This window comes from Quercus robur, chromosome 2 (assembly GCF_932294415.1).
Source record: "Quercus robur chromosome 2, dhQueRobu3.1, whole genome shotgun sequence".
Taxonomy (NCBI): Eukaryota; Viridiplantae; Streptophyta; class Magnoliopsida; order Fagales; family Fagaceae; genus Quercus; species Quercus robur.
Window position 1 is genome coordinate 47841607 of NC_065535.1, and position 22628 is coordinate 47864234.

Genomic DNA, 22628 nt, shown 5'->3' on the forward strand with positions numbered 1-22628 from the left:
TTCATGTGATGGAGAGTTTCAAAAGCCACTAGGATATTATCAGAGATAGCTTTGTTAGACTTAAACACACTTTAAGACTTAGAGATAAGATGAGGTAAAAATCTCTTAAGCCTATTTGTAATAACCTTTGAGACCAGTTTATATAAAATATTACAAAGAGAAATAGGACGGTATTTAGAAACAAGAGTTGGACTTTTTACTTTCGGGATAAGGGTGATGAAAGTTTTGTTTATAGATTAAGGGATAGAACCTGTGTTCAAGCAGGTTAGTACCATTGTAGAAACTTCATCCCCTATATCACACCAATAATGTTGGAGAAACAAATGAGGCATGCCATCAGGCCTCAGTGCCTTGAGAGAGTCCATCTGATTTAAAGCCACATCTACTTCTCCCCTTGTGAATCCCTCTTGCAGCGTAGTGTTCATATCTTTAGTCACAGAGCATGGAATGTCTGCCACGGCCGAAGCTATATTGCTAGGAGTAGAGGACGTGTAGACACCACATTTTGTACCCCTTATGACTTGGGCCTCTATTCCCCAATGATGGTAGTACTCTAAAGCCAAAGGTTGGATTAGGGCCCAATCAGATGAAAATTGACTTGAGGAAAATATTTATAGAAAATATAACTTATTTTTGGAAGAATAAAAATATATTAGGAAAAGAAAGGCCACTGGAAACCCTAGAGTGTACACACGCATACATGCATATGTGTACACACACTTAAGCCATGCGTACGCATGCTTATGGCATGCGCACGCATGCACGAGCATGCGTATGTAGCTAGGTTTCCAGAAATATGTAAAGAAAGCTTTTTGCACTTATTTCTAGTTTCAAATGAATCCCACATCATTTGAGAGCCACCCCACACTTTATTTTTCTACTATTTAAAGTCATAAAAGGCACTTTTTGAAGGGAGGACAAAAATGATGGCAAAACACACAAGATTCACTAAAAAATAGTGAATCAAAGAGGGAGTTTTTCACAAAACATCATCAAGTCAAATTTTACTTGATTGGAACCTTTTCTAGTCTTGATCTTCGAGTTCTAAAGTTTGCTAACCCATTTTGATTTGGTTGTGAATAGATTGACTGAGGGGAACGGTCAAAATCAAGCTCTAAAGAGTTCTAGTGTTGAGGTAAAGGTTCAAATTTTGGCTCTTCACTTTTCTTTGTTTTTTTTTTTGTTTGTTTGTTTGTGTATATGTTATAATGTTTTAACATATCTGTTTAGTTTAGGTTTACATAATGTTTATATTAGAAGCATGCTAGGTTGTTAGATTTCTTGTTTTCTGTATTTTTCTGTTCTGAGTTTCTAGGTTAGGGTTTTGGGCGTGTATGCATGCGTACGCGTACTCGAAGTGTGCGCACGCATAACCTATGTATGCACACGCACACCCTATGTATGCGCATGCACACTTGTGCCCAAAAACCCTAATTCATTTCTATTTGTTCTTTCTTTGTTTTCTTTACATGTTTAGCCTTTGTTTAACCTAGTTTTCATATCTCTAAATATTTTTCTATCTATTTTGTTTTGCTTTGTTTTGTTCTATCTCTTTGATGCCTATTAGGGTTTTAGTTTGTTTACCATAGACATGCATATGAACATGAACATGCATTGATGCATAGGTGTTGTGATGCAGTGAGGTAAGTAAGGTAAGTCATGCATAATTACATGAACATGCATTTAATTTAGATGATAAGCATGATATGGTTGATGAACGAGCATGAATATGCTTGGTTGAATACCATGGTTTTGATGCTTGGTTATCTAGACATGCTTGTCTAGATCTATCTTAAGTTGTTTCAACACTTGGTAATGTATGCTTAATGCCATGATAGATGAATGCTAGGCTTAGGGATGATTATGCCACGTTGTTTACTTTTAGATGAATGTTAGAGTGTGTGTGTGTGTGAGAGTTAAAATAACATGTTAAATATGCCTTTAGTGAGATTAAGACTTGAAACACAATGAGTGAAGGCTGACCCACGGGTCGGGTGGGGTTGGGTGTCTAACACCTTCCCATCCCCATACCTAAAATTCAGACATATGCTCTAGTAAAGATCAGTCCTTCCACAACGGGCACTATATTTATGGTCCCTAGACCTAAACTAGGTGGCAACAACATTTACATCCTAAACCATGGTCCACCCTAGGCCAAGGCATACTCACCCAACCCACGGCCGTGAGTGTTTGCACCCACAGGATGTGAAAAGGTTCTGATAATAGTTGGTAAGTATATGTGAAATATCCTCCTCATCTATCCACAACACCCCCTCTGAATTCACCAATTCAGCAATTTTATTCCTTCAAAACCAATGGGTAGCCTTACTGTGAAAATAACGTGTATTTTTATCCCCTTCATGCAGCCATAATGCTCTAGAGTGTTGTTTCCACATCTTCTCTTCTTTTATGAGTAGCCCATTTATTTCCCTTTTCAGTTCAGTACTTTATCCATACTTCCCCCCTAGTAGCTGCATCCTCGGCCTTCCGTAACTGGTCTTTTTTTTTCTTTCAAACTTTTTATGACATTACTGAAAGCCACTCTACTCCACCACTTCAGATTTAATTGACACTTCAGTATTTTTTTTCTCCACTTGTTCTATTTGATCACCAGGAAAATTCTACCTCCAAGCCTATTCAACTAATTCTTAGCAACCCTCCTCTTCTAACCACATTTATTTGAACCTCCAAGGTTGTTGGTTTTTCTTTGGAATCCCCGAAGGGAATATGACCAATGGCTTATTATCCAAAGACCCATTTTCCAGATGAACTGCTTTGGTCTCAGGAAATTTTTCCAACCAATCCATCGTGGCTACTACTCAATCTAATCTCTCCTAGATAGTAAAACCTTCCCTCTGTTCGTTATACCATGCGAATTTTCCACCCACGTACCCCAGGTTTTTAAAACCACATTCATCCAAGGTGTCCCTAAAATCTTGCGTTTGTCTATCCAATCTTAGTCTTCCTCCCAATTTTTCATGCACCCTAGTAATTTCATTGAAGTCACTCGCACAAATCCACAGCATGGAATGTCGAGACTTTAATCTCCTCAAAGTTGCTCATGACACAAAATGGTTATTTGTATCCAGGGGTGTGCGTAGTTCAGTCAATGCAGTTTTTTCTCAAATTTATCACCAAAATGATTGAGATCGGTTTGCCTATAACTGGAACTGATGAACACTACCAAGGATCAATTTTTGACCTACAATGGTGCAGTTTTTTGCAGTCAGTTTCATTGGTTTTTTCGGTTTGAAAAATAAATAAATAATGTTAGTTATCACTCAATCACAACATTACTTATTATTTTCTCTTTACTTAAAACTGTAGATATGTAGATGTTATTCATTTTAATTTAGCAATATTTTTTTTATTGATTATTTTAATATTTATAAAAGTACAAAACAGTATGACTATTAGTAACCAAGCCTGCAACATATCAGGCACCTATAGGCTATGGCATTGTAGTCTAGAAAATAGAAATATGGCTGGGAAGCAATACCTACATACTAAACTCTACCCCACCCATATGTTCTCCCATTATAACTTTGTAATTTATTTTATTCATTCTCGAGATTCAACATTCAAGTCTCAAATCGTTCATTCTCTACCTGTCTTCTTCTTCATTTTGCTGCCCAAGTCTATAAGTCTCTTCTCTTTTTATCTTCTTTTTACTTTTACCATACTACTTAGAGCTATGCAAAGAAAAAGGGCAAGAGGCAAATCTGCATAAAATTGGGGCAAATTTGAGCAGATGACTAGAGGCTCAGGCAAAAAAATAGATGTGGTTGCGGCATAGTTTTTCTCCTTTTTCCTTTATTCCTGTCTCTATATGTGAATTGGTCGGTATGGTTTGTGTGTTGGTTTCAAAAATCAACTCCAACTGTATCACCACACCGATGTCGGAAGGATCACCAGGTTCCATTCGCTAGCATCGGTTCCTATGGCCGGCCCAAAGTTCTGTGTGGTTTAGTCGGTGAGCTTTGGTTACTGCTCACCCCTATCTGTATCTAGTTCACCGTAAAACCCCATAAATCTCCACTCATCCTCTTTCTCCTTACTGACAATGAGATCAATATGATTAGGAGAAAAAGTATTAACTAAAAAATCCAAGTCCTTTTTCTAGAGCACTACTACACACCCTCCCCTAGATTCTCGAGAGACTTCAATCATACCACTAAATTTATACCAAGACCACAACAATTCCAACATAAGAGACTTATTGAGTCTGGCAAGGCTAGTAAATAGCCTCTGCCAATACAATAGAGTTTTCCTAATCATTTTGAGAAACTGCCCTCTTCTTCGTAGGTAACTCATAACAATCATCTCCAATAAGGTTTCGTTTTGCAGGAAGAGAACAAACCTTTAATGAATCCCCCTCCTTTTTATCCCTCGGTGTCTTTTTCCACTTCCTAGTAACCTGGCCTTCACCTAACCCATCTGCTTTGCCCAAGTTTGAAATATCCTGTAGGATTAATGGAGGAGCATGCCCACTGAAGCGAGAACTCATGGAGGCACGTGATATAGCGTAAGTCAAACTAATTGGTGGGGTTTCGGGAAATTCCTCAGAGAAAGGTTCATAAATTCTTACCTCATTTGAGATAAAATCATCCCGAGAATAATGCCATCTGTGTTATCGTATCTCCTTAAATCTTGGTCGATCTCTTGAATCTTGCTATCCAAATTTATTCCCATCGTGATTGGTGTACCTATTTCCCAAATTGGATAACCCCTAGTTGACTTTAGTGCTAGAATAGTTTCATTAACTTCTCCCTCGAAATCAGTAATTTCCATATCTTGCGTCTGTTCCACCATAGTTGGTTGTTTGGCAGTCCCCCCTGCCACCGGAGAAGACCCTTCACCACGCCCTTGGCTATTCTGGTTCTTCTTCTTTCGGGTTTTGTAAAAACCAGGAACTCTAATCGCTAATTTTCTATTCAGTGGAGCTGGGGCAGTTCGAATCCAGGAACCATGCTCTTGATCTTCCTGTGTTGAAGTTCCATCACTCTCTATCCAATGATCACAATCCTTGTCGACATGATTTAAGCAGCAACACCAATAGCAGATATTAGGCAGCCTTTCATACTTAAAAGAAACCCAACCCTCTCCCTTATCCCCATTTTCAAAAGAGATAAGACGGCCACGACAAAGAGGGAGAGTTATGTCAATTGAGACACGTACTCGCATAAAACCCCCACCCTACACTTCTGAGATATCTGTCGACTTATCAACCGAACTAATAATTTTGCATAGTTCCTCCACCACATCTCATTTCATAAAATTGGCTGGAATATCATGGACCTGAACCCGTAGAGAAGCATAGTTAAAAACCAGATCACGTACATTCATCTTTTTTTTTATAATGCTGAAGCATCATCAAATGTCTGTCAAAACTCCAAGATTCACTTGCGAAAATCTCATCAACTTCCTTTTCATTATCAAATACAAAAAGCACTACATGATCTCCTGCATTTTGACTTCAAACCCATTTTTTGATCTCCACAACGGGTTAAAATTCCTTATTACTGCCTCCATGTTGAGTGCTCACTTTGTAAGGAATTTTGCTGCAATAATGAATTCAGTCGAACACCTATTTTTGGACAGATGAAGACCACCACATCCCCTATCATTCAGTGAAAGGTGGCTCCAGTGTTTTGTAAGACTCTCCATATTGAGAGAGCAATGGAATCTCACACTCATGTTTCCCAAAACCCTGGAAAAAACAAACCACAAACCCTGCCGATAACAGTGTTACCTTTGGGACCTAAAGCCTTACTAGAAGGGATAGACAATTCTACTGCCGAAGAGAAGCTAAGAAAACTAGAGTTTTCTTAATGACAGAGAAACTTAATCTTCCTTTCAACATTGATAGCATTTTCTATATGAGTTCTAATCATAGACATCATTAGGATTTAGAAGGAAAACCTTCTTGTCATCTTTGCACTTGAGTTGTTCTCAAGAACCCATTTGCCAGAATAAATTAACAAGTGAAGCCATGATATATGTTTCACAATAGTTTGGTTTGCCTAGGGGAATTCGCGTTGGCTACGTTTATAGTTGAATCTCATTACTTTTAAAGAGTATTTGATGTTAGGTTCTAAAAATTTAGAACAATTGGTAAACCGTGAGCACAAACTTGTCTAGGTATAGATCATAGAGTTTATAAGTTATATTAGACAATGCTCAAGGTGCTACAAGTCAAAATTCAAGAAAAAGGAAGCTGTAGGTTCAGGAATTCAGAAACTACCTTGCTCGACTAATTGAGAGAACAGGTTCAACTGATCAAGACACGTTTCTACATATTTTAATTTTGGCCCAACAGCTCATTAAGTGATTATAGTTTTAGATCTAATTCTCATAGTATATAAAGGAAACCCTAAGACACGTTTTGATATGACCTTGGAGATGCTATTGTGAGATCTAAAAGTTATTGTGCCTTCTCCTTTCAAAGTCACTACCGGAATTCCATCTACATATTATTAGAACTGGTAGATTTGAAGTTGCTGCAATAAGATCATACATAGCTGATGATTTAAAGTTTTAAGGAGGATCTCAGAGTCACAAATGTGGATGTTTGTGTTCAACAAATTCAAATAAAAGAGTCCATGAATTTGGAGTTGCGTATAGTCACATGAGTAAGTACTACAAGAGGTAACTTTAGATTTAGGAAAAAATCTGTTGTAAAACTTTCATTCTATCATAGTGAATTTGTTGCCTTGAGAATAGTTTAGGTTAAATCATTCCCAAGTTTTTTATCTTGAAATTGGACGGTTTCGTTGGTTTTCCTAGGTCATCGTTTCGCTTGTCTTCTTTACTTTTCTGCACTTAGTGATATGCTTGTATATGTTTAACCTAGATCTGAATAATAAACCTAAGTATTAGCTTGATTAACTAAATAGATTAAACAATCTGAATATACAAGGGTCTAAACAAGACAACATTTGATTTCAGGCTTGATTGGTTTGACCTGACTTTCATTTCCATTTCCATTTCCATTTCTATTTTCTTCCTCTTCTTTATTTATTTATTTATTTATTTATATTTTTTAATAAATATTAAGCTCTCCACCAGTGACGAATTTAACTATAAACATCTCAAATGAAAGATGTTAGGAAGTCATTCGACCTGACTTTCTTTAATTAGATAAAGTGAATTGATTTGATATGTTTGGACTTAGGAGATGATCTTTTCTTTTTTCTTTTTCTTTTTTTGAGGGGTGGCGGCCTGGTCATAGAAATTGTAGACACAGCTATTCTCAAAATGAATTTATTATGGGCATAGTTATTTGTCACCATGTATTTATGGTGCATGAGGTAGTTGACTAGAAGTTGTGGCATCTGAGAAGCATGAACACCAACTCTTGGATGATTAATCATTTGACTTTTATGTTCCAATCAGCAAAATAGTCCAACTATAGGCAGCTTTTCGGGTGTAATTTTTATGATCTTATTCTTGGTCTAGGGTCCTTACCAGGAGATGAAGTGAGAAATAAAAGTGGATTCAAAGAGCGAAGGTTACAAGAGAAATTATACGGAGAAATACGGTGATCGTATTTTCTGTGGAGAAATGCACTTTTTATAGAAGTTTACATTTTTTTTAACTTTCTTAACAGGCTCTATTTTTTTTTTTTTTCTTTTACTTATTTACTCTTTGTTGTCATTATTTCATCTTTGATTTTCTTTTAGTCACCAATGACATTATTGGCTTTTTCAATCACTCTTGAATTTGGATGAAGATGAATGCGTAAGTATTTTTAATCTTTATTGTTATTAACGGAAAAACACTTAAATAGTCCCGAAGCACTACTTCAAGTTCTCATATAGGGGATGTGGGGTCCACCTCCTCTGTGAGAGTCTAAAGCCGTTCCGGGACTATGTAAAAATTGTCTGTCATTAACTAATAATTGTGTTGTTGACTTCTTTGGTCTTTGTTGTCATCATTTTGTCTCTAATTTTTGTTTGGTCACCCAAGCCATTATTGATTTTTTGAATCACTTTTGAATTTGGATTATGATAAATGCACAAGTTTCTTTAGTCTCCATTATCATTGATTATCTTGTTAACTTTTTTGTGATTATTGTTATCATTTTGTCTTTAATTTTCTTTTGGTCACCCGAGCCATTATTTACTTTTTGAATCACTTCTTAATTTTGACTGATTTTCTTTTGGCTACTCACATTATTGGTTTTTTGAATCACTTCTTAATTTTGACTAAGGAATTAATATGTGAAGAGCAATAATTCTTACAAGTCAAATTAAATGAGAAAAACTTTCAACATAAAATGAACTAAGGATTATTCTGCCACTAGTTTGGGTTCACTAGCCTAAATCCACTACCTTCCCAACACAAACTCACAATTCTTTTACTATGTTCAGTCATCAGAATAATTATATACCACAACTTAACAGATCTCCTTTTACGGTTTGTCTCTTGATACCTTCATAGTGTGAGATATGAATTTACTATATGGGGGGAGCCGGGTGATCATGCAGTTTGTCAATGTATAGTATTTCCAGGTTATTACATTTCATAAATTCCACATTTTATTAACACCAGTGCAAAAAGTCAAGGTTTGCAGCCAATATTCTTCTGAAATCCCTTGGATTGTGAAAGCCTCAAAAATATTTAGTAAAAGGCTTGAAAAGTCACAAATATTTTCTCATATCCAAACTCGATCAGACTTCATAGAGGAAAAGGAACCCAGTCCTACCACATCATAGGTACAGGCGTACGGCATTCCACAAGAGTTATCAAAAAGGATTAACATGCAAAAATATAGAGCGAGAGAAAGAATGTCAAAATCTCAATATTTCCCTTCTTGTTTAAACTTGGCAACTATAGCAATATGAGACTACATTGATCTTGAGCATCCATTTACGAGTTGTTTATTTGTTTGTCATGGGCAATCAATCAATATTCCATTTTTCATTTTGATTTTTCAAAAAACTATAATTTACAAAGTATATTTCCCAAGACCTCAGATATAAACCTGTGACTGAGAGAGAGAGAGGGGGGGTGTCAGGGGTACTAGACTGACCAGTAGTCATTAAGCTGTACACTACTACTACTACATTTGCAAATGACTTATTAAGGACAATCTGCACAAAGTTCTGCAGAATTCCATATACAAACGCCCAAATTGATATGCCCAGAACTACCAAGAAAACAAAATGGAATCAGAAGAAAATCTGTTGGGTGAAAATCCTCGAGCCATCCAGGAAAATTGTGTGTTGCTGATTTTAATCTCAAAGAGCTGCTTCCTCTCACTGATTCAAGATCATACAAGAACCTTTCCTTTGATGAGCTTGGCCCAATACAAGTTATCATGACTGTGTTCCCTATCCTTTCAACACCCTTGTTAAGGAGAAAAAGAACACCGTCATCCTCTGCTTGAAGAACAAGGAATTGCTCATTCATTCCTACGGAGACAGCCAATGGACTATTGTACCTGAAGCGCCTTCCAGAATCCCAATGTTTACTACTGAAGTGTAGTGACAATTGATCAGATGAGCCCACAAAGTTGCAGTCTAGAAGTGGACATGAACATGGTGCATAGGTGCATGTTTCTTCATGGTCATTATTCATGTAATCCACTGTTTCATTGCACCCGTACTCTTTATTCCGGCACGGCACTCTAACTGAATCAACCACCACCGCAATATCCCCACAGACTACATTTTTATTCCTGACAAGAACTGGCATATCTCCCTGTAGAATCATATCCACCAACCACATTCTTAATTTTATTTTATTTTTAAAAAATGCATGAGGATACAATGAATAAACATAAAATTGAAGCTAAAAATCCTATTTATTTATCTAGGAACATGTGAAAGTAGTCAAAATCCAAAACTGAACATGGAAGGTCAAACTACTTCATAACTCTCATTTCTCTCTTTTCCTCTTTTTATTTCTTCTTTTTCTTTTTCTTTTTCTTATATATATATACATATATATATATATATATACATACACATATATGGAATAACTTCCTCAAGAGAAATAAACATTGGTATTGGGAGAGTCTGACACGGTTTTATCATCCAATTCAGAGAAAACAAATATTTATCTGCTGGATTAAGTAGTACTCAGCAACAGACTATCCCCCGGAGCATCACAAGCCTACTAACTATGCCAATAACCATTGCTGATAAACAGCCTATACAAACAATAATTTCTTCTGTCTATCAAATTTTGGTTGGATAAAAAATTTACTTAAGAGATTTAGTTTATTCTTTTCGTCAGCAGTAAGAAGTCCTCAATAAGTTTAAGGGTAAAAACACAAATGGATAAGCTCCCTCTCTCTCTCTCTCTCTCTCTGTTTACTTGTCTTTTTTTATTATATAAGCTTCAAGGATGGAAGTAGATCTTTAATATCCAAACCATTTATATACTGCACAAAATCAATATGATAGGCCACTGATACAAATTTTCAGTACATTATTTATGTCCACCAAACCATCTGTGCTGTACATTTTATCATTCCAGTGTTTTATTTCAATTATATCTCAACTCTTTCCTTTTTCTTCCTCTTTTCTTTTTTTTTTGGGGGGGGGGGGGGGGGGGGGGGGGGGGGGGGGCACGTGTGTTAATCATAATCATAGCATGCATATAAATGGAAAGTCAGGGATTCATCTCAAACTTTATGTTCACTAAGATTGATTAAGTGAACGTTTGGATACAGCTGAAATGATTTTTAAGCTGCGTCCAGCATCTGTCAGTGGGTCCCATGCATTGTTCCCGAGATCCACAAACCTCTTTTTTCAACAAAACTTTCATTAAAAATAGGTCCCACGGCACTATTTACATATTTAAAAATTATTTTACTACAGTATTTTCAGTTTTCAGTTTTTAACAATAAGCGATATCCAAACACACCCTAAGTGTCTGTTTGGAAACAATTTATTTAGCTGAAACTGAAAACTTTTTGCTAAAAGTATGGTAAATAAAGCTAAAAGATAGTTAAAATAGTACAAAGAGACCTATAAATAGTACCAAAAAGCGTAATGGAACCTATGAATAGTAGCAAAAATAAACTAAATAATAAAAAAAGTTGGCCTTTTAAGTCAATGCCAAACGCACACTAAAACATACCATACATATCACAACCCCTCCCCACTGTCAGGTGACTCTATGGTCAAGAGGAAGAAGATGACAAGAAGAAAAACATAAAGAATAAGAGAATTAACTACCTCATCCATGGTGATTTCCCCATTTATTTGTTCTTCGTCAGCCTACATAGTAGACAAGCAAATTAAAGTGTCAAAATATTTGAGCTCATAACCAGAAGATCTTTTTATGGGTTATGACTTATGATACAATATCAGGTCAATGGACCTTAGATGTGCCACTTGTGCCATGCCTAAGTTGCCCGCCAAATTAAGTTACAGAATAAATTCTTTGTATATCATTATCAAGGCAACTCAAGATGAAAACTAGGCCTAGGGCTCAACAACTCACCCTAGGCTTGACATGGGCAAGGGACAGATCCAGGTTGTCCATTTAGAAGTGCAAAAATGATTAAAAAAATTCAAAGAACCGGATTATAATATGATAAACTCATCAATAAAAATTCCATTTATATACCACCATTAAAGAGGACTAAATCTGAAAGAGCATAAAATGCTGTTTCATGTGATCCATCATTGAGAAGATGACAACCAAGCCATTAAGGACTATTTTTTTGCCTCCAAATCTACCGATATTGTGTCAAAAAGACGAAAAGGCTATTTGGCTCCAATTTGATTGGTTGGGCAAAACAAGATTGTTTACAGGAAATTAAAATAAGAAACCATTTCTCACATAATTTAGCCTAAGGTCTTAAGACCAACTAATCATATCGCCGGGTTCAATCCCATATGGGTGCATGAGTAGTTATATGTTAAAAAAAAAAAAAAAAAAAAAAAAAAAAAAAAAACTCTAAATTTAAACATTTCCAAGAATCTCAAGTCAGGACTACCTGGGTCCCCCCCTCCTGCTCAAAAAGAGGACCACGCTCAACCCCCGTGCTTATGCTGTCTACTGGTGGGCCATCCAATTGATCTCTACACTCTGGGTACTCCATACCAAGGCATCTCTCCTTAAAAATCACCTGCAAAAGAAAAGCTAGATTGACAAATACATACATACTTTATACTATAGCATGTTGAAAATTTAAAACATACCTCTCCTAAACCATAACCACCAAGCTTTCTTTCTCGTTTCTCTCTCTCAGTAATCTCATCCTCACCCCATGAAGACAAGCATGGAACAACTGCAGTGGCCAAAGGACCAAGTCCATCAACAGAGATACTCTCATAGTAAAAGAGCTGAAAAAAATACAAGTTCAGTGGCAATCAATAATACATCTGAATAGTTTAAAATAAAATCTCGAAAGCTTCTCTAAAAGAACTTAATATACCTGGAGAAACAAAAGACAACCACCAACTGCCCGTTGCTTCCCTTGACGAAAGCGAGATACTTCTCGAACTAGCCGATCAAGTAAAAATTTCCCCCAGTTGTACTGATGGACAACATCCATATTCGTCAAAAAGTGGAGGAACGATGGGCTAACATCCAGCCTTGCTGTTGGAGACAAAAGGGTGCCCAATGCATAGAGGACAAATGATCTCTTAAAATCCTCTCCTGCTTCAGGAGCTGCCAACCGCTCCTCTAGAAGTCGCACTGAGATCCCACGATTTGAAGCATTGTAACTATGACGTAAGACTGCAATCAAATCATCCGGCCCTGAGTTCACTACATCCTTTCCACTAGCCGCTAACCCCATCACAAGCTCCACATCTTTTGGGGATAAAGGAATCCTCTCACCACAAATCTCCAAGCTGCATCTTGTAGTGTTGAACCTCTCCAATAGCCAAAGGCACAAACTGCGGCGGAGTGTCCTACATCTAAGGCCAAGGAGGCTGCCAAATCCCATGCTCTTCACAGCAGCCTTCTGTTCAGGTGTGAGGCGCTGTAACACATTGAATAAGCGTCCAGGAGAGCATCTTGTAACCAGTTTAGTCTGCATTACAAAAGCTGTACAATTCACCAGATGCAAAATCATAGATGAGAAAACCATCACCAATAAATATACTTTACCTGTTTCCTTGGCTTAGGGGTACGGGCAGGAGCCGTACTCAAGTAGTTATCCCACACCTCACGAGCACGATTAGTGTATTTTGCTTTCTCCTCAAGGCTCATAGACTTCCAAGCATCTGATGCAGCCTTTGTGGCCTGAATTTGACAAAAGTCATTATGAACAATGATTTTCTTGAAAACTTACATTGAAATAAAAGATAACTCATTGTTAATCAATTTTGGAAGTCAATCATTAGGCTCACAGCTTTTAGGCCAGAGGACTCAGGATGGGAAGCAATGTACTCTTTGATAAACTCCCGGCTACAATATTAATTTAGACATTAGTTTTTTGGTAACAATACCCAAACAGGCATGTGCTCAAAGTAGATCGTAATTCCACGAAACTAAGAATTACCTGAAGTACACCCATGAGCATGCAGGACGAGGAGTAGCAACTTGCTTCTTCTTCTTCTTCTTTTTCCTTTTTTCTTCTGAGACAAACTGCTCTTCAGCCTTTCGTTTTTCTGTTGCAATATCTCCTTCATTTGGTACCTGGACCACAAGAAATGTTGCAGGGTGAGCATCTGGAATAACTAGTGAATTACAACTCTAACATACTGCAATTGGTGCATTGATCTTTGCTTTAAATACTATTTTTAAAAATCCTATGAAGAAATGTTTTTCTTCGAAATAGCAGAGCAGTAAAAATATAGTTACAACAGATAAGATGACTTATGAACAAAACTCCAGAGGCACCTGAAACGTAATATAGCTCACTAATTCTAAAAATGAGAAGTGTAATTAATTTCTCACAATTATTTGTTCATTATGCCTTAAGCAGCTTTGTGTGGTAGATGACATTCACAAGCATTATACAACATTTTTGTATGTTTTTATGTAGAATTTAAAGGGTCCTTGAAAGAGAATGATCAAAGCGATGTTTATGGAAAATTAGTGTCATTACAGGCTCGGGCAGGCTGTCAAATCTTTAGTAATTTTGCGGAACAGGAAGATTTCTTAAGACGTGACTTCTAGGAAATATATTTGCTTCCCCAGCAGCATGTTTATCGAATAGGATACTTTGCCTTTTATTTCACCATCAAGCAACTTTGTTTGGCTTGCTTCAAGATTAAGTAATTTGACATTAAGGTAACCTCCTTAGAATTTTTATCCATTATTCATTGGGATGGCAGTTTTGTCAGAGCTGCACAGAACTTAAAGTGGAGTCTATAATCTCCTTTATGGACCTACTGTATGCCACCGAAGTGTGAAGAGGAAAAATTGTGTTGGAAATTGGAACCCAATGTAGAGTGTTTGAAGTTCAGTCTTTTTACAAAGTTGTAAAATCTAATGGGGGCTCATGTTTCACCTGGAAGAGCATTTGGAAGCCCAAAGTTTAGGGTGTGGTCTTTTTTTAATTTGGAAGGTAGCTTTGGGGGGAATTCTTATAATGGATAATCTCAAGAAGCAGCATGTTATCGTGATTGACCAGTGTTGTATGTGTAAGAAGAGTGGGGAGAAAATAGAATATGAGCTAGAGACAACTGAGTTGACAATAGTTCAATTGATAGTATTCTTATCTTTCTTGAGAAGCTCAACTGATGTCACCCATATTCCAGCGATAGCCCCCCAAACAAACTTCCCCCTTTTGATAAGTAATAGTTTGAGGTGAAACCTAATGTGTACATAGGATGTGTACATCAAGTGCCCCCTAAAAAATTACATTCTGCAAGAGAGAGAATCTATAAAATATACAATAGAATGTACATCACAGAAGCCAAGAGTACAAGATCTCTATGAAAAACAATGATTTTTTTTTTTTTAACTCAATAACCGAAATCTCCAATCCCTTGAATGTGCAATTGTTCCTCTCCCTCCATAAACAAAGGGAGGTTATGTCCTAAACAAAACAGATGCTAATGTTTACTAAAACCAATTCCTCCACCCAAAAAGTAAATCCACAACTCTCCTCTCCTAGGCATTACCCACTGTAGTCTAAAACATAGAAAACTAGAAAGGGCCAAATCTGACAATCTTGTGTTCTCTAAGTAACATACTCTCTCTAGGCTTTCAGTGACACTATTATTCTCTACCCCCAAAAAAAAGTTTAAATTAATAGTCAATGAGCTCTAGTTGAAATGGCACTTCCTCCTCCCGTATAAAAATAATGGGATGGAGGGTGAGGTCGTGCATTCTAAATCTATTGCAGGCATGTGTAACTCACAATCAAAATTTTTTTTTTTAAATAAATAAATTAATTAAATACTTGAATTTTTAATTTTATAATTAAAAAAAAAAAACAATAAAAAATAATTTTAAAAAAAAAGTGTGTGTGAGAGAGGAAAAGCATAGAATGTTTCAAGGTGATACCCACTGCCATTGAAGAGGTGCATAAAGCAGTTTTCAGCTTTAAAAAAAAAAAATGGCAGTAGCCATTGAACATGGCACACTCCCACTTCTCTCTTCAACATAAATCTAATGCCTTTCAAAATATTAACAACCCCCCCTATAAATCATACATTAAACACAACTCAAAAACACATTTGCAGACCCTATACAAATCAAATCACAATGCAATACTGGGTGGGTTGTACCTCATGCAGTCACACATTGTACCTCCACGGTTACATAATTTATCATATACATACATATATATAGCTGAAATTTACTTCAATGAGAAACAATTTATCCAAAAAAAAAAGTATAGGGTTTGAGAAGCCAAACCATTTCGCTGAGAACCAAAGCTCGCTGTTGAAGAGGGAAATTAGGGTTAGGGTTTCTGAAAGGGCCAAAGATTCAGTGAAATCTCAATGTGAATTAATTTCTAGTTGAGTCTCTTCTTCTTCTTCTCCTTCTCTGCAGACTCGCAAATCTCAGTTTTCGCGCTGTGTCGGACTTGTACCTTCTCTCAATTTATTTATTAAATTAATTACCTATTACGGTCCCTAAAAGTAACTTTTTTTTTTTTTTTTTTTTTTTTTGAAACCTAAAAGTAACTTTAACATGTTTCAATTTTGTTCTTTAAAATGATTTTTATACTTTATAATTTTTGTTTTCCAAATGGCGAAATATCATCATTTTGAAAAGTTAAAAAATATATATATAAAACTAATAGTAAGATTAGATGAAATTAATATATTAAAATTAAAGGATTGTAAATGACTTTTATTTTTTGGAAGAAAAAGACTTGAGTTGCAAAATAAGTCAAGTAAAATAGAAAAAAAAAATTTGAGATGAAAGTGAAGTAAAATATAAATTTTAAGTTATTATTATTTGCTAAGTAAAGGTAAGGTTTTATTGGGTGATGTGAAAAAATAAGAGAAAAAGTATGTTGTTATTAGTTTTAATTTGAATCTATAATTTGAATTACTTTTTTCTGCCCACCTATAATAATCAATAACAAAATGCTACTTAAAATTTATTGTGAAAATATTGTGAACAATTTTTTTCAATCTTTTTAAGGCTAATTCTTAATATCCCTCCTTCCTTTAGCATGCTTGTTTTTCCCCCCTCTAGTAGATATAAAAATGATGTCTTACATATTTAATTATTTTGTTTGGTGTGTGGAAAAAGTAAATCAAATTACACTAATATGCCGAAATCTAGCAAAATTAAACTTGTTATATACAATTTTAAAAAATTGACACTTCATCCCCAAATTATTAATACCCTGCCTCTTCCCTATCCCACTAACTAGTGCCATCAATATACACATTGAATATTTCTTTATCAAGGAATATTCTTATCTTAAAATTAGACTAAAAGACTTTTAAACATGCTTTTAAGTTTTTAACTCTGGTTATAACTTTTTTTCTTTTTCTTTTTTTAGATGGAAGGCTAGAATTTGATTAATATAGACTAGCCTCATCACATGTACTCCACACGTGTGATGCGGCTCTTTTTTTTATTTTGACTCTGATGTAATTTTTCAATTTGAATTTAACAAATGGACTAATAGAACTCATTTTTAAACTTCAACGACCAATAGTGCTCATTTGAAACTTTAAGAACCAATAATGTTCACTAAGTAAATTTAGGAGAAAATAGTGTATTTAGGCCTAATAGAACTTCTTCTTCTTCTTTTTTCTTTTCCCATGTTCAATCCCAAGAAAACCAATCACAAATTATAACCCATACCATACACCAAACAAACTCGAGCTATAGTGACTCCACGGTTACCACAAAGCCACCACCACCTTAATTAATTGTCGAAGGCCTTTAAACCTGAAATCAATTACACTTAAAGAACATGTCATATCTTTTGGATTGATGATTGCAACCCAAACCCACACCTAGCAACCCATGGATACCCAAACCCAACTTTGTTGTCCTCTCAATTTTGTCACCACTATCAATTCTTCTCTCAAATCACCATCAAGCCATGTGTACAGCTCTTTTTAGTTCAAACCCATAACAATGACTTCAACACTGATGTCATAACCCACGACCAGAGAGAAAGAGAGTTATATGTAGTTATTTTATTTTATTTTTTATTTTATTTTTTATATATATATATATATATATATAATCTAAAAGGGGGGACATATGAATAAAAAAGGAATAGAAATCTTTTGCAAGGCTAGAACAGGTTCAAAGACATATTCAATTTAAAAATCCTTTTGTGGTTCCCCATTGTAGTAAGGCGGGAGGGTTGGCCATTTTGTGGAAAGAAGGATTTCCCTTGGAAGTTGTAAAGTATTCAAAGAATTACATTGATTCTGTCATCAATAAGGGCAAGGAGAATGCCTAGAGGTTCACTGGGTTCTATGGAGAACTGGACACCACTAAGAGACATGAAGCATGGTCAAAGTTACGTGCTTTAAAAAATCAGGGGTCTCTACCTTGGCTGTGTGCAGGTGATTTTAATGAAATCACACAGCAATCAGAGAAGCAAGGTAGGCGTTCTCGACCCCATCATCAAATGCAGGCTTTCAGAGATATTATTGACGAGTGTGGTTTTTATGGACCTTGATTTTGTTGGTTTTCCATTCACTTGGCACAAACACTATCCCAATTTTACTATATGGGAAAGATTAGACCGAGCAGTTGCTACTAATAAGTGGTTCTCAATGTTTGCAGGTACAAAGGTGCACCACTTAGATGTCACATCATCAGACCACAAAGCATTATGGATTTCACTAGAGCATATGCATTGCAATTTTCAAAAACCCTTCCGCTTTGAACAAATGTGGTTGACTGACAAGGGTTGTAGTGACACCGTGGAGGCTGTGTGGAGTATAAATTGCAATGAATCATGGGATACCCGTGTGCTAAGGAAGATTGAGTCATGTGGGGTTGCTTTGTCAAAATGGAGTAAAAAGTCCTTTGGTAGTGTCAAGAAACAATTGGAATCTGCTCATAAACGACTGAAAGCAACTGAGAACCATGCTATCCGGTCTAGAGACTCAAGCCGCATGAGATTGCTGGAGGATGAGGTTAATCAACTTCTTGATAACAAAGCCAAAATGTGGAGGCAGCGGTCCAAAATTGCATGGCTCCGTGATAGTGATCGTGATACTCGATTTTTCCATAACAAAGCCTCTCAACGCTGTCGACGGAACTATATTGCCAAGTTGCATGATGCTAATGGAGGATGGTGCTCAAGCCAAGATCAAGTTAATGCCACCATTGTAGACTTCTATCAAAATCCCTTTACCTCGGGTAGCCCTAGCAATTTTGAGGAGGTTATTGAGACTATTCCACATGTTGTAACTGATGAGATGAATGATATGCTTATGGCTGAATTCCATATTGAGGAAGTGGAGGTTGCTCTGAAGCAGATGGCACCCCTAAAAGCCCCCGGTCCGGATGGTATGCCACCTCTCTTTTATCAAAGTTATTGGTCCTTACTTGGGTCTGATGTGTCAACCACTATTTTGCACTATCTCAATTCGAGTTCTTTCCCCCAAGCCCTTGGCCATTCTTTTATTACATTGATTCCTAAGGTAAAGGATCCTACATATGTCTCTAAGTTTAGACCTATTAGCTTGAGCAATGTTTTGTATCATATCTTTGCTAAAGTTCTCACTAATCGATTGCAAGCTATTATACCTAATCTTATTTCAGAGCATTAAAGTGCATTCTTGTCTGATAGGTTGATTTCAGATAATATATCGGTGGCATTTGAGACTCTACACTATATGCGGAACCACAATAAGGGGAAATCTGGCTTTATGGCCTTGAATCTTGATATGAGCAAGGCATATGATAGGCTAGAGTGGGAGTACATGGAGAGAGTGATGATAAAGATGGGTTTCCATACTCGGTGGATACAATTAATGATGATGTGTATCACTACAGCCTCTTACTCGGTGCTAATTAATGGGGAGCCCCATAGGCATATCACTCCAACTCGTGGTTTGCGCCAGAGAGATCCATTGTCCCCCTATCTTTTCCTCATGTATACTAAAGGTCTACATGGTTTAATTAGTAAGGCAGCCCACAATGGTGACATTCGGAGTGTATCTCTTTGCCGGAATGGACCTAGGATCACTCACCTATTTTTTGCCGATGATAGCCTCCTTTTTTGCAAAGCTAGAGAAGAGGAACGTCAAAGCTTGCTTGAAGTGTTGGCAAAGTATGAGAGAGCTTCTGGGCAGCAAATCAACCATACTAAAACCACTATTTTCTTCAGTAAATCCACCAATGCAAACACTCAAATAACGATTCAAAACTTGTTGGGTGTTATTGCTATTCGGCACTATGAGAAATATCTTGGACTTCCTTCATTAATGAGTCATAATGAAAAGGAAAGATTCACATACATCAAGCAGCAAGTATGGAAGAGAATTCGAAGGTGGAAGGGTAAATTACTCAGTCAAGCGGGTAGGGAGATACTAATTAAGGCGGTGGTGCAATCCCTCCCAACTTATACCATGGCATGCTTCAAACTTCCTACTTCACTTTGTCACAATCTTGAGTGCATGATTTGTAGATTTTTTTTGGGGCAAAGGGGTGATAATAGGAAGATTCACTAGGTGAAGTGGTTGGAACTTTGTAAGCCGAAGACACAAGGAGGTATGGGGTTCAAAGATTTGTCTCTATTCAATGATGCGCTCTTGGCCAAACAAACTTGGCGCTTGCTCCATGACAAGTCATCTTTATTCTACCGTGTGTTCAAGGCAAAATACTTCCCTGATACCTTGGTTATGGAGGCAAAAATTCTAGCCAACTTGTATGCTTGGAAGAGTATTATGAAGGGTAGGAACGTGATTAAACAAGGAGCAAAATGGAGGATTAGGTCAGGCAGGTTTGTCCATATTTGGGGTGAGAATTGGCTGCCCAACTCAAGTCATCCTAAGGTCTTATCACCACGGGTTGAAAGGAAGGGAATGAGTTTGGTGGCTGATTTGATTGATCCGGCCTTTAAGGAGTGGAAGGTGAATGTCATTGATAATCTATTCTATGACTTTGAAGCAGCCATTATCAAAAATATGCCTCTCTGCAAAACCTTACAAGATGACATCCTAATTTGGCCTTTTAACCCTGATGGAGTCTATTCTGTCAAATCCAGATACCAGTATTTACATGAGCAGCAGCAACATGGCTTACCTGGGCCCTCAGACAATTTAGTGCTCACGCCTCTTTGGAAGAAAATTTGGGGGCTTCAAGTTCCAAATAAAGTCAAGCACTTGGCTTGGAAGGCTTGTAAGGATTTGTTGCCAACCAAGACTAATCTGATTCGCAGAAAGGTCATTACTGAGGGCTGCTGTGATGCTTACAAATTACACCAGGAGGATGTGGTTCATGCTTTGTTCCGTTGCCTAGCTTTGCAACCCATTTGGAGGTCTCAGACTCAATGGAATCACAGCACGCTTTAGGCGTGCTCCTCTTTCACTGATATTTTTGAGCTTATTTTTGCAGGTAATAAGGAACCCGAACTCTTTGCTGCTATGGACTCTATGGAATAGAAGGAATAATTTGCACTTGGGCAAGCCTGCACTCTCACTCGATCAGGTGGTTGATTTTGCTCAAGATCGAATCTTGGAGAGAGCTTCTTGCAACGCTGATTTTCAACAACCACGACCCCACCATGTAGTGGCTTAGCAGGCACCAGTTCAACATGCTTATAAAGTCAACTTCGATGGCGCGATATTTGCAGAAGAAGGACTTGCTGGCTTAGGAGTTGTGATCCGTAATGGTCATGGACTGATCATGGCTTCTCTTACTCAACAAATACCATTACCCGGTTTAGTGATAGAGGTGGAAGTCTTGGCTGCACGGAAAGCATTGGAGCTTACAATTGAACTTGGCTTCGACAACATCACTCTTGAAGGGGACTTTGAAGTTTTGATTAACTCTTTAGCAAAGGGCGGCAATTCTCTGGCTCACTATGGTCATTTTATTGCAGAAATTTATGTTCTCATGACTCAGTTTTCATCGCTTAGTTTATCTCATGTTAGGAGACATTGTAATAGTCTGGCACATGCCTTAGCACGACGTGCATCCTCTACCCCTGATTTGTCAATCTGGATGGAAGAAATACCACTAGACCTTAACTCTGTATACATGGCTGATTTGAGTAGCCTTAGCTAATAAAATTTTACTGTCTTGATTCTCAAAAAAAAAAAAAAAAAAAAAAAAAAAAAAACACTTTTACAAAGCGACTATATGGGATTCCAGCATTTTACCCTTATTTTTAAAAAAAAAAAAAAATTAGCAATATATCCCTGTTTTAAAACTATTTAGGAATATGCCCTGTTTTGAAACTCAATTTTAATAAAATCGAGTTTCAATGAAATACTCAATTTCTAGAAAATCAAGTTTCAATGAAATACTCGATTTCTAGAAAATCGAGTTATGCCCGATCAAACTTAAAAAAATAAATAAATAAATTGCATGGAACTCAAGTTCATGGAGCTCAAGTTCCATACCTATAGCTATATTTTCATTGCCCTATAGTGGTGTTTTAAATGGAACTCGAGCTCCATGAATTCGAGTTCTATGCAAATTTTTTTTTAAGTTTAATCGGGCATAACCTATAACTACGTTTTGATTGTCCTATAGTGGCGTTTTTAATGGAACTCGAGTTCCATACAATTTTATTTTATTTATTTTATTTTTTATTTTTTTAAGTTTGATCGGGCATAACCTATAGCTACATTTTGATTGTCCTATAGTGGCGTTTTTAATGGAACTCGAGTTCCATGCAATTTTTATTTTTGTTTTTATTTTATTTATTTATTTTTTTAAAAATTTGATCGGGCATAACTCGATTTTCTACAAATTGAGTATTTCATTGAAACTCGATTTTGAGAAAATCGAGTTTCAAAACAGGGGCATATACCTAAATAGTTTCAAAATAGGGATATATTGCTAAATTTTTAAAAAAATAAGGGTAAAATGCTAGAATCCCCGTGACTATACATCTTCAAATTTGAAAGAGAACTATAGCATTTTTCAAATTTCAAACAGTGACGTAGAACTAAATGTAGAATCTGTTTAAGGGCAATTTTGTGTACAATATGCTCTATTTTGGATTTTTTGGGCTTTTAAAGAATTGGATGTGAATGCTCTTATAGACTCAAAATTTAAAATTTATACCATAACTATTTTTTATGATAAATTGAATC

General features: G+C 36.5%; 2 protein-coding genes across 3 annotated transcripts; one reads left to right on the forward strand and one right to left on the reverse strand.

The window, feature by feature from the left end:
• Positions 1-8902: 8902 nt before the first annotated feature.
• On the reverse strand, positions 8903-15967 carry LOC126713809 (uncharacterized). Of its 2 annotated transcripts, XM_050413678.1 has the most exons (9): positions 15781-15967; positions 13472-13608; positions 13320-13377; positions 13078-13212; positions 12398-13000; positions 12162-12305; positions 11957-12088; positions 11190-11231; positions 8903-9705 (listed from the first exon to the last, which is right to left on the reverse strand). In XM_050413678.1, the coding sequence occupies exons 1-9, from the start codon at positions 15781-15783 to the stop codon at positions 9085-9087; spliced, it is 1875 nt and encodes a 624-aa protein (XP_050269635.1). In that variant the 5' UTR covers positions 15784-15967; the 3' UTR covers positions 8903-9084. The 2 variants fall into 2 exon arrangements, with proteins under 2 accessions (XP_050269635.1, XP_050269636.1); XM_050413679.1 differs by lacking the exons at positions 13320-13377; positions 15781-15967 and having other exon boundaries at positions 13472-13609.
• A 2050-nt stretch (positions 15968-18017) lies between these two features.
• LOC126699599 (uncharacterized) lies at positions 18018-20033 on the forward strand. Its single transcript, XM_050397527.1, has 2 exons — positions 18018-18867; positions 19162-20033. Exons 1-2 carry the CDS (start codon positions 18018-18020, stop codon positions 20031-20033), a joined length of 1722 nt encoding a protein of 573 aa, XP_050253484.1.
• The last annotated feature ends 2595 nt before the right edge of the window (positions 20034-22628 follow it).